Source organism: Telopea speciosissima, chromosome 11, assembly GCF_018873765.1.
Source record: "Telopea speciosissima isolate NSW1024214 ecotype Mountain lineage chromosome 11, Tspe_v1, whole genome shotgun sequence".
NCBI lineage: Eukaryota > Viridiplantae > Streptophyta > Magnoliopsida > Proteales > Proteaceae > Telopea > Telopea speciosissima.
The window spans coordinates 53912890-53926129 of NC_057926.1; the positions used below are offsets into that span (position 1 = coordinate 53912890).

The 13240-nt window shown below is 45.3% G+C and overlaps 1 protein-coding gene across 3 annotated transcripts in view; it reads right to left on the reverse strand.

Moving 5' to 3' along the window:
• The window catches only part of LOC122644647 (ATP-dependent DNA helicase homolog RECG, chloroplastic), a 133882-nt gene that overhangs the window by 89679 nt on the left and 30963 nt on the right, over positions 1–13240 (reverse strand). For all 3 annotated transcript variants that reach the window (XM_043838034.1, XM_043838036.1, XM_043838035.1), the window contains 2 exons: positions 12376–12957; positions 12163–12275 (listed from right to left, as the gene is read on the reverse strand). In XM_043838034.1, coding sequence (XP_043693969.1) covers positions 12163–12275; positions 12376–12957 — 695 coding nt within the window. The remainder of the gene's footprint in view (positions 1–12162; positions 12276–12375; positions 12958–13240) is intronic.

Genomic DNA, 13240 nt, shown 5'->3' on the forward strand with positions numbered 1-13240 from the left:
TAGTAGGGGCTGCAGTAACAGTCTCAGTCGGATGGGCCTTGGTCTTTGTCTTTATCTTTGTCTTGGCAGCCCATTTAGCTTCAAAATCAGCCGGTTTCCCATGAAGTTTCCAGCACTTCTCTTTGGTGTGATAGGGTTTGTGACAGTGCTCACAAACAACAGTCCCTGTAGTAGAATCACCAAGAGAAGCAGTCCCACTAGGTGCAGAAGGGGCCGGGGCAGCAGCCTTGAGAGCTGATCTATCAGTAATAGGAGGGTGCAACATGGCAGCCCTACGGTTCTCCTCAAATGAAACCAATGCATAAGATTGTTCGAGTGTGAGAAAAGGCTTATGGCCCAACACTTGAACACGAATTGGATCATACTCCACATTCAAGCCAGCCAAAAAATCATAGACCCTGATCTTGTCCACATGCTTCTTATAGGAAGCAATATCAGCAACTGTAGACGGGTGGAAGTCAGAGAAGTAGTCTAATTGCTGCCACACACTGCGTAGAGTAGCATAGTACTTCGAAACTGAAAGTTCACCTTGAGTGGTATGGAGGACCTTCTGCCTAAGTTCATATACCTGAGCATCATTGCCAAGCTACCCGTAGGTTTCCTTGCAAGCAGCCCAAATCTGTGCAGCTGTGTCTAGAAGAAAAAAGTTATGCTGGAAATCTGTAGTCATTGAGCCAATTAAGTAGGACATGAGAACATCATTATTAGCAAGCCACCTGTCCTGAGCAGGGCCTGGGGCAGTAGGTTGAACACTAGTGCCATTAATATGGCTGGTGAGACCACGGCCAGCAATGGCAAAAGAGGCAGAGCTGGACCATAAAAGGTAATTTGAGCCATCAGGTTTAATAGGATTTGGTGTGAAGCTGTGGTAGTCAGTCTTGTGGTGACCATCGGTAGGTGGCTGATCTGAAGTAGCTGAAGAATCGAGAGAGTCACCCATACTGCCAGTAAAGAAGTCCAATAATGTCTTCAAGTGAAGGCTGAACTAACTCCAAAAATCAGAGACAGCAGTAGTGAAGAGTCCTATATCGATAATGTCAGGGTAATAAGGAGTCCAAAATTCTGCAGAATAGTGGCTTCAATTGAGGTCAATTAACCCTCTATACTGGAAGAAACAACCTGCAGAAAAATCAAGAACAATGGGCAGCAACAACTCCAAGATCGATAGGTGTCAGGGTTTTGCAAAAAAACCCTGTGATAGTAGGATCGATCTCAAGGAGGTCTTCAAATCTGTGAGACAAGAACTGAACCAATAAAAAAGGAATCCTGCTGCAGTTTGTGGTCTTCAAAGGAAGGAGTTAATGCCTTATAGTTGTTGTAGAAGCAAGCTCCAAAAATCTGAAGATCCAATATTGCAGGCAGGCTTGGCAGGTCCTTATCGAGCAGAATTATAGTGCATAAAAGAGGTAATGGGGGCAGCAACTGGATCGTATGATCACCTCATCAGGGCTGCCCTATATGGGAATGGAGAACAAGGGAGAAGAAGGAGAGAACTAGAAGAGAAGAAGATCGAAAGAGAGAGGGAGAAGAAAACTGAAATTCGAAGGAGGGGTTTTGTCCCTAACTCAAAATCTGCTCTGATACCATGTGGACAGATTTAAAATTAGGGAAAGCTTGGATGATCTATTCATCCCAAGCACTCTTTATTTATAAGAGTAATAAAACAGTAAACATCTGTACGGTAGCAATGTGGGACTAAATCACATAATACAAAACTAATAAATAACAAAGAAAAGAGGTCCAGAATACCCCCACGGTATTCTGGCCATATATCTAACAGTCACAAATGGAGTTCCCAGGAAAAGTATTGAGCAACCAAAGCCATTCACGGTCAAAACTCCGGGCCCTTCTACTACGCGGCCAGATAGATGACATGGCCTTATTCCAAATGGTGGAGGTAAAGGGGCAGTCAAAGAAGAGGTGAGGGATGGCTTCTCGGACAGTCCAACAAAGGTTACAAGAGGGGGGGGGGCGGGGATGGTGCGGTGGATGAGGAAGGCTTGGGTAGGCAGGCAAAGTCTGAGGGCTCTCCAAACAATAAGGCTATGGCGGGAGATGTGGCCTGTGAACTAGACTAATTTATGCCAGGGGATAGAAGGGCTAGGGTCTCTGGAAAGGTTCCAAGCTGAAGAAGAGGTGAAGATACCATTGGGAGAGGGAAGCCAGATAACTTTGTCCGCGCAATGGGATGGGGTAGACTGTAAAGGGGGGAAGGTTGCCCAGATCTGGGAGATGATGGCAGGGTTAAGAGATGGATGGGGGTCCAAGAGCCAGAGGAGATGAGGGAGGAGACAGGGGCATCCTTTGGGAGACCGAAGGAGTAGATGGCTTTGGGACCAAGAAGATTAAAGAGGATCCCTAGGGGGGTGCCAGGGGTTGAGCCAGAGAGAGGTAGAGGTACCATCAGCAATGGAAGAGGAGATTCCATGAAGAGCAAGGGGGTGAAGAGAGAGAATCTTACCCCAAATCCAAGAGGAGTCAGCAAGGATGGGGACAGTCTAGATGGAGTCGGATTTAAGGAGATGAGATTGGACCCAGGAGACCCAGATTGAGTCCTGGTGGGAAGAAATTTTCCAGAGGAGCTTAAGGATGCCCACCGTGTTAGAGTCACGAATACGGCAGAGACCCAGACCACCCTCGGATTTAGGGAGGTAGATAGACTTCCAGCTGACAGGGTGAAGAAATCTGGGGGTGTCATTCCCTTTCCAAAGGAAGGCACAAAGGATGCGTTCAATGGCCTTGATGGTGGAGTTAGGGATGCAGAAGATACCTGTCCAGTAGATGTAGGAGGCTTGGAGTACCGAGCGGATACATTCAAGTCTTCCAGCATAGGAGAGAAGCTTGCCTTTCCAAAGCTGAAGGCGCTTGCGGATGTTGTCGAGCATAGGAGTACAATGGTGGCTCAAGAGTCTGGCAGGAATCAGGGGAAGGCCAAGGTAAATGACAGGAAGGGAGCCGATGGAGAAGCCAGTAAGGTAGCGAAGGGTCTCTTTGGTAGAGTCCAAGATACCAGAGAGAAAGATTTTGGATTTGAGGAGATTGACTCGAAGACCAGAGAGAGATTCAAAGAGATGGAGAGAGTCCATGATTACAGAGATAGAGGAGTGGGAGGCCTTAGAAAAGATCATCAGGTCGTCGGCAAAGGCCAGATGAGAGAGACTGATGTGCTTGCATTTTGGAAGGGGAGAGATAAGATGGAGATCAGTTTTGGTTTGAAACTCCTGGAGAGGACTTCCAGGGCAAGGGAAAAGAGAAAAGGGGAGAGGGGGCAGCCTTGACAGATGCCAACCTTGGAGCGGAAGAAACCGGCGGGGGTGCCATTGACGAGGACAGAGGAGGGGGAGGAGATGCGGGCGTATATCCAACAAACGAAGACAGGGGGGAAGCCCATGAGGGAGAGCACATCACAGATGAAATCCCAACGGATGGAGTCAAAGGCTTTGTGGAGATCGATTTGCGGTCGAATCCTCTGACGATCTCAGAGCAGAGGATAATATTGTCCGCAATGCTCCGGCCGGAGATGAAGGCCGATTGGTTGGGACTAACGAGGGAAGGAATGATAGCCTTAATCCGATTAGCAAGAATCTTGGCAATGAACTTATAAATGAGGTTACAGAGGGAAATGGGCCGAAAGTCAGACAAAGAAGTAGCCCCATCCTTTTTGGGGGATAAGGCAGATGAAAGTCTGATTGATCTGAGGAAGTTGACCCGGCTTGAAGAAGAAACTGCGGATGGCTTTGAACACCTCTCCTTTAAAAGAGTCCTAATAGCTGAGAAAGAAACCCATGCTGAAGCCATCAGGGCCAGGAGCCTTGTTGGCCTTATGGGAAAGAATAGCCTGAGAGATTTTCTCATCAGAGAGGATGGCTATGAGGGAGGTGGAGAGGGGGGGAGGAATGAATTTATCAATGAGCCCAGAGGGGATAGGGGAAGGGGGGGAAGGAGGGATTGAAGAGAGCGGAGACGAAGGAGGAGGCAGCCTCTTTAATATCAGTGGGAGAGGTGAGAGAGGTCCCATCGGCAGCGGCTAGATGGGTGATGGAGTTTGAATTCTGCCTGGCTTTGAGGGAGCGATGGAAATAGGCAGAGTTCGAATCTCCAAGCTCCAACCACTTGGTGTGGGATTTCTGGCGCAAGAAGCTTTCCTCGAGGAGAGAGAGGGAAGATAGTTCTTCGGAGAGTCTCTTCTCGTCGGCGGCAAAACCCGGGTTAAGGGGGTCAGACTGGAGCTTGAATTGGACCAAAGAAAGATCGGACCGGCAAGAAGAGAGCCTAGAAGGGATATTGCCAAAGGTGGAAAGATTCCATCGACGAAGAGCCGATTTGGTGTTGCAGAGCTTTCTATCTAGGGCAACCAGAGGAAGCGAATGGGCTGAGACCGGGATTCGCCAAGCTTTCAAGATAGTGGGCTGATAGAGGGGGTGGGACATCCACATGTCAAAGAATTTGAAAGGTTTGGGACCAAACGAGGAGTAAGGCTGGATGGAAATGAGACAAGGGCAGTGATCAGAGAGACCTTGGAGAAGAAAGGAGGCATGGGAATGGGGAAACGAGGAGAGCCAGACTTCATTGACGAGAAAACAATCTAGCTTGCAGGCGATGCGGTCAGGGCCTACACGACGGTTGTGCCAAGTGAGAGGGGAACCAGACCAACGAAGGTCATCAAGGCCGAGATCCTCAATGCAGTCATTAAAAGGATCAACCGCCGAAAGATCAAAGGGTCTGCCACCTAATTTCTCAAGCTGGGAGCGGACAACATTGAAGTCGCCTCCGATTCCCCATGGGAGGGAGTCCATACCAGCCTTAAGGAGGGAGAGGTCAGTCCAAAGGGGCAGACGGTCAATGGCCTGGTTGCAAGCATAAACCACAGAGATAAAGAAAGGATAAGGAGAATTGTGAAAGGATAAGCGGAGATGAACAAATTGGGAAGAAGAGTAGGATAAGGAGATGTGGAGTTTAGAGGGGTCTCATAGAATCCAGATCCGGCCAGACGACGAATGGATATAATTGGAAAGGAAGGACCAGGAGGGAGCAATGGATGCAGTGATGCGGGACGCGTTTTCCTGAAGGACACGAGTCTCAAGGAGAGCACAGAAGGAGGAGTTGGATGATTTGATGAAGGATCTAAGCTCAAGGTGTTTGGCCATGGAGTTTAGGCCACGGGCATTCCAGATAAAGCCAGAAAACATGGAAACTAAGGGGGTAGGGGCAGCGAAGTCCTAGGAGGGGTGCTCTTGTGTCGCCTACGAGCATAGGCAACAGCCAGGCTGCTAACAAGGGGCCGACTAGTGGGGAGGGGCAAAGCCACCCCTGGAAGGAAGGGGTGAAACAAAGCGGATAGGGTTATCTGGGTAGGGGAGGGGGGGATGGTGACAATGATGGGGCCAAGGAGGGGTGGAGGAAGGAGAGCCCAATGGAAGGGATGAGGGGTTCAGAAGTGGATCGGGAAAGGGTTGGGTGGGTGGAGGGGGGAATGGGCTCAGGATTGGGCTTAGGATTGGGGTAGGTTTTCGGGTATAAATGGGCTAGGGGTTGGATGATAGGTAGGTTATAAGCAAAATAGGATTTCGGCTAGGTGTTGGATCGCAAGTTGTAGACGCTGAATTTTGGCACCTTGGAAGTGTGACTCGGCGATGATGATTAAAGCTCAACTGGCTTGCGTTGTGACCAAATGGTAGAAAATTACAAATTTACCCTTACCCAACTTTTTTTAACCAAACTGTCCCAAGTAGAGCCCAAATCTCTAGGATAGCCTTGTTTGTCCATTTTAGGCCCACATGTGAAATTTCACTCCAATCTGACGCCTTTTTGTCAAAATGACTGTCTTACCCCTGGCCTGGTTCTCGGTATCTGGGCTGCCCGATTTGGCCCAAAACACTTTGGATGACCTTATTTGGTCATATTAAGCTTTCACGAAAAGTTTCGACCAAATCGGATAACTTTAATGAAAATGCCCATTTTATCCCTGGCATGGTTCTTGGTACCCAAGCCACCCGATGTGACCTGAAACCATTTGGATAACTTTATTTGGTCATATTGTGCTTACACATAAAATTTCATGTAATTCCGATATCATTTGGACCTTGATCAGTGTGAAACACCATTTACGTGCTTTCCTCGATATCCGTGCCATTTTTAGGCAAAATTTGACCATATCTGCCACACGGATGGAAAGTACATGTTGAGACCTTCGCGGCGATATGTGGCGCATCAAAATCGGCCATTCGGATCAAAAGATATTGATATTTGAATGTGGACCTTTAAAATGGAATTTCTAAAAGGAATATATAAAAAAATAAAAAATAAAATAAAAAGTGGGGCAAACTGAGTTGACCCGAACCGGGTCAACCCAGTCTGACCACCACTGGATCGGCAAGGGACAAAGCCCCACCATTTAGGCCGAGCCACACAAGGCCCATCACCCACGCCCACCGCCAAAGAAGCCTAGGCACACCCATGCCCAGCCGCACAAAGAAGCCTAGGCACACGCAAGCCCAGCTCGCGCAGCAAGCCTCGGCCACACGCAAGCCAGCCCATCACTCCTTATCCTGGCCATTAAGGCCCCAGGGGTCTTTGAGACCTTTCATCGAACAGTTTTTCCCCTATAAATAACAGGCCATTTGGAGGGTTTAGGGACCGAGAAAATTCATGAAAAAATTATCATTGTGAAGTTCGTTCTCCCCTCTGTCCATCCATTCCAGAGACATCTCCATATCATGCTTCCATAGACATATAAAATTCCTCAAATACCCCTTGTTCACCACTCTTGCCATTCGGGGCAAACACACTTGGAGTGGCTTTCGGTGCCTTCCGGCGATAATTCCGGCCATCCAAGGATATGTAGACTGAGCCCAGACACTTCCACGCTTCAAGGGTAGGTTTTATATATCTTTATTTAGTTTTTATGTATTTCTTTTGATTTTCTTTAGTTAAAAGAGGCTGTTTTCAGTTAAAAAATCTTCAAAAATAACACAAGAGTGGTAAATTTCTGAAAATCTTAGGGAAGATGTTCCCCACTGTGCTTGATGTCCATTAATTTTCTCAAGCTCCAAATCACGGTTTTTGTGACATTTTTGCCCCTGTGAAGGATTTCGGATTATGTAAAATCTGAACCTGTGGGTGGGGATTTGGACAAAATCATTATGACCATGTTAAATATCATGTTTTGATTAGTGGGTGTGGGCTCTGGTTTGATCCAATTTGGATCTGTGATGGGGATTTTGTATTTTTCTTTGTTTTCCCTTCTTTTTAGCATTTCAGAAAATATTAAAAATAGTATAAATGCATAAAAATTCACAAAAAAATTATGGGATACATATTTCATTAGGATTGATTTTATGGGATCATTAATCACTGACATGAATGTTTGATCATTTTCATAGGTGTTCCTTACCATGTTAGGGATGTAGATGTCATTTTTCTATTTGTTGTGAAAATCCAAGAAAATCAGAAAAAATACATTTCTAAGCATTAAATTCTGTTTTAAGTTGTTTTAGAATGTTTTCATATGCATACATGCCCACCATGAATCATAACCATGCATAAAAAGTCACTTCTACCCTCAGGGGTATTTTGGTCATTTTGCGACCAAATCATATTTAGGGCCCTGGAAAGGTTTCTATCACTTTATTTGCATGTTTTAACTTTCATAAGCATGTTTTAAGTATAAGTTTGCATTTTCATGCATATTTGTATTTTTGCCTTAATAGGGGCATTTTGGTAATTTTACCACTTTGTAGTATTGTATATATTTTAATGATTCACATGCATGCCATTAATCATGTTTTAATCATTTCAGCATTTAAATGTGATTTCTTGCCTTTGTACATATTTTGGTCCTCTAGGGGTATTTTCATAATTTTGGCCATTTTGGCTCTACATAATCACCTAACTTAGGGGTAGTAATTAGGATTAAAACATTAATTTTAATTAGCCTAATTAGGTCCATAAATTTCAACAAAGATAATCAAAACACAAAAAAATAAAATAGTTTAATTAGGTGCATAATACGCATAACACAACAGTATACAATAGAGTTTGGTCTAGGAAGACCGGCCGTCGGCCGGGCGGTTGCTGGGTGCCTAACACCTTCCTAGCCCATAACTTGACACCTACCTAGAGATCTGGAGCAGACCATCCATTGAGTCATTGGAGTTAATTAACGCCCTTCTCTGAAGAACGGGCACCATTTGTGGGTCCTAGACCCTGATCTAGGTGGCGACTCCCTACACCATCAACAACAATCCCTGCACCATGCCAGAAAGAGGTCGTGGATCGATCTTCATCCGTTGCGCCTACACAGGTGGGCCAGGGGAGTGGGCTGAGAGGAAGAGGGGGAGGGAGGGTGATGTAGCCTAGGTGAAATAAGTCTCACTTAGGACCAGGTTGTGTAATAGGTTGGCCGAATGGGCAGATTAGGGTGATTAGGGCAAAAATTAGGGTTAGGAATTGGAGATTGAGTTAGGGTTTTATTAGGTAATGGTATGCAGGTTTTTAGAGTCTATTGGTAGAGGTTTTACTTAGGTTTGAATAGGAAATAAGATTTCAGAATTATTAGGGTTAGGGTTTTGGGTTTTGGGTTTTGGGAATGAAAGGAATAAAGGGATCTAGGGTTTCTAGGGTACTCTAGGGGGAGACAGGTCAAGGGCTTCTGGCCGAGTGTCACAGATGTGGGGGAGAAGGTTCGGTTGAAGTTTGGAGTGATTTGGATGGCTGGTTAGGGCTGGGCAGTGTTTAGGAGCTTTTAGGGTTTAAGGGAGAACTAGGGTTTTGCAGGAATAATAGTAGCAGGTTAGGGTTCAGCAATGGAGATAATAAATCAGATGTCACTTACTGGTTGCAGGTCTGAATGTGCAGAAGCAGCAGCAGCTTGAATACTTGAAGAAGCCTCTTGACCTTCACAGTGCAAGGAGTCGCAGGAGAACCCACCCTTAACCACCTTGAGTCCACAAGGATATAAATTCGCAGAGGAGCAGATGCAGCAGTTTCAGATCTGAAATCAGAGAATTTTTTGAAGTAGAAGTTGTGGGGGAGCCTCCCACGATTTATCTATTTATAATAAAAAGAGATGGCCAAAAACCTTACACAAATATGACTTGGAATCCTAGTTCCAAGTCCTAAAACCAGTCCTAATCAGACTAGGACTAGTGACACTAATCTGAAATCTAATTATAACTGAATCACTTGTATTCTAACTAGGAATACAAGTTTCAACAAATAAAATAAATAATAAAAGAACAACCTATCCCTCTAAAATCGTGGAGAGATACTAAGCACACTAAAAGACTGTTTTATCCCTACTTAAAGAAAAACAAATTACAGAAAATAAAAGGCTCCAACGAAAATAGTAAAACAGCCACTTCATGGTTTCGGCTTCTTCTTCCTAGTGCGTGGATCAGCATCAGAGGGGGGGAGATGGGCCGAGAAGATGGGCCGGAAAGAGGTAAGGGGTGTTCAGTGTGGGGTCCAGCAGGTGAAGTAAAAGGAGGTTACATGTGGGGGACCACGTGGGGGTAGGTAAAAGGGGGGGTAAAGAAGTAAAATTAGGAGTAACAGGGGTGGGGGTTTAAAAACCGACAAAGAAGGGGGGTCAAACCTTGGCTGAAGAGCCGAGATTCTTGCTCGCGAATGGCAAAGGGCTCTGTCCAGTTCCCTCGCAGGGACACTTTCAGGCCTGCAATAATCCAAATCCGGCAAGGTTGGAGATGCGATGGAGATACCAAGCCCAGGTAGATCTTCTAAACGAGGTTGGTGAGGCGACAACAACGACTAGTCTAGGACAGCAGGCAGCTGGGTACAGTCTACATCAGCTTTTCCAGGCAGCCCTGGGCTTCTTCCAGCGGAGTTGACATGGTCAGGCGACTGGGAAGTGGGAACCTGGCACGGCAGGGAGCAGGGCTTCAGGGGCAGCGGCGCTAACAGGAGCAGATATCGAGGGCTCCACCAAAGAGGGTAACGGCTTGACACGGCGGTGGCGTTGCTGGTTGTTGCGGCGGCGACGGGATGATGATCTTCCACGGGTCTGCGATTCAGTCGCAGCTTCTATCAGAGGGCGAGGATGAGCAGTTGCAGTAGCAGGGGAGGCAGATGTTTCCACAGGTGCCTCCGATGGAGACAGTGCTGAAGATGACGAAGGTATATCAGCAAGAGAAGAGATCTGTGGAGTCTCAAACGCTGCCAAAGATAAAAGAGCAGTGGCAGCACAGTCGGAGGTAAGGTAACCAAAGAGCTTGTAGTGGCTGCAACGAGGAGGCAGCCAGTGGTACTTGACAGGTTGAGCAAAACTGAAACCATCATCTTCCACCACGGTGATGTGCGAGGTTGGAGCAGACTCGGCAGAAACATCTACGCAAATCCTAGCATAGGAGAGCTTGTCCATCTTAAGAGTTCTAGCATCAGTATGCAGAGGGTAGCCTAAGACTGAGCCAAGGCGTCTGAGGCAATCACGATTCCATTAATGAAGAGGGAGACCAGGGAGAGTGATCCACAAGGGTACAGTGCTGAAGTTGTGAAGTCGACCTTGTGGAGGAGGAGGTGGGGGGTCCATTGTCAAAGGAAGATGGACTTGGAGCCAACCATCCAGGGAGCTCCATCGAGGACACGGGCCTTGGTCTTGTCCGAGAGGAAGCGAAACACAAAGACACCAGAATCCAGAAAAAAAGTGTCAAAGGATCCTGCAGACTTCCATTGCTTCGAAAGAGAGGCTTTGACGAGGTTAAAGGGAGGCCTGGGTCCGAGAAAGTGGCCAACCAGACAAGAATTCCACTTCGGGATTTCAGGGGAGAGGAGAGAGTCAGGGCAGTGTGCAACTGGTAGTCCATTTTCGATAACAGGGGGGATGAAAAGGAGGGATGAGTCGGCTGAGGAGAGGGGGGTAGAGGGAAGCTGGAAGAGGGATGACCAGGTTTTTGAACCAGGGCAAAGCGAAGGTGTGGGAGGGGCAGGGGAGGTCGTCGGAGCCAGGGAAGAAGGGTGGGGAGGAGCTGTGGTGGGTATTGACGAAGGTAGAGAAGAAGGGGGGGAGGGTGGGTGACTCATCCCATCAGTGGAAGCCACATGGGAGGGGGGGAGGGTGATGCTCATGATGAAAAAATTCCTGTCTTCAATGTCTATCTTTCTTTTTTAAATATAATAAAGAAGGGGGATCCAGAGAATAACATAAGCATAGCAGTTGAAACAAAAACAAAATAAGGAAAATAAATGAACCCCTTTTCCCTAAATTTTATGTATTGATTTATCCCAATCCCTATTCATCTCTTACAAAAGAGTCTTTGACTGTTCTTAATACGAAACCACCACCACTCATTCAATTTGATATATTTGTCACTTGATGGCTCATAAAAAAAAAGGGCGTACACAGTGCAAAGGCCCCCGCCACTGCAGGGTCTGGGGAGGGTCATAATGTACACAGCCTTACCCCTGCTTTAGAGAGGCTGTTTCCAGACTCGAACCCGTAATGGAGCAACCTTTGCCATTGCACCAAGGCCCGCCTCACTTGATGGCCCATAGTGAACCCATAATCAGGGATATTGAACCCTGGATCGCATTACCAAGACTGCCTTTGAAATATCTCAAAATGTGAACAAATCAATCAAATACTTTCATCAAGACAGATTTCAACCTTACTTCTATGCTTCCACCTTAATAATAGACGAGAAGTTATATCAACTAAAACAGAAATTCTAACACACTCCAACAAGAAAGAGTTATTAACTTCGTTGCTCTCGTCCATAGATAATCATTACTTCGCCAAACTTTTCGAGCCACGGAAACAGACACAGCCACAATTCATAGATTGAACTAAATTCCCAGGCAAGAAATTCAAGTGTTTGTTCCATACAGCTCTTCAAGCAAACGGCCCAAAAGCAATGCATTTTAAACATCGTACAAATTTTTGGATCAAGCTGACAACATATTCACTTGAACCACTTAAACATGCTCCAGTGTGTGGCAGAATCCAAAATTCTCAAGAAACTCAGACACACACACACAGTACTAAAAAACTAAACAAATAAATCAACAAGTAATAGAACACCAGGTTGCACTATTTCAAACACTAAAGGAATCAAATCCACTCACAAGGCACATCAAAGTTCTGCATGTGTGTACGAGGGAGGGGGGAATAATCTACTTATCCATTAAAAACCCAAGAATCATACTTACCTGGAAGATGATACTTTTCCGAAAAAGATCAAATAATTCCCATCATCGATCTCTCCATGAGGATTTTGTAGATCAGCATATGTTCGAGGAAACAGGTGTAGCAATTTCCGTGTCTATAAGTAAACAGAAAGAAAAAATGAGAGGATTAGCCTTCTTATGATGATTTAAATATTTCATCACATCATTTGTCACATAATCTTTAATATATCCCACCGTATAAATACCACACTTTTCAAGCTGATGACAAAGCTTTTTGCTTAAACCTGGTAGACAACTGATGGGCTTATCAAGAATCAGCTCAACAGATGCTCCATTTTGTTGTGTTTCAACCCCCATATGCTTTAAAGATTCCTCCATCACAACTTTAGAATCTGAATTTCCATCATCCTCCAAAGCCATGGACTGAGGATGCGATGCCAACATGTAAGAATTTCCGTCATCTAGTGATGATGATGATGATGAGTTCCCCTTTGATACTGAATGATCTAATGAAGACCACGATTCTCTTATTGCATCATCTTTGCTCCATTTGTCTTCCAAAGAACTCGGGAGAAATCCATCGCAGCTTGCAACTGGTAACAGGTCAACTCTTCCCATTTGACAAGAAGTCCCATCATATAATTCGATAACTGAAGAACTACCGAAAGTAATAGATGGAAATCTTTTACTGGCTAATGAAGCATCAAATTCATCCATTACATCTTTTGGATCTAGACTAGATTCTCTTCGAGCTCTTCCATTCTCAATTAAGTCGTGTACAATGTTATGCGGCTTATGCCCCATCAAGACAGAAACCTAAAAGGAAAAGAAAATTAGAAAAATGTTTTGAACCAATCATACTAGAAAAGAAAAGCAATATTGCAAGTGTATGCTTGCAACAGAATGAGCTCGTTTAAAAACTCAATAAAAAAAAAGACAAGCATCATATTTCTTTAATAAGCAAGTACACTCAATATTTTTAAAAAAAAAAAATAAGAAATGAACATGAGTAAGCTCTTAAATCTTTGTCTGCAGTCTGTACAACATTATATGAGCATATCAGTATTTAGTGCCAATCTTTTTTTTCTTTTTTCCCTCA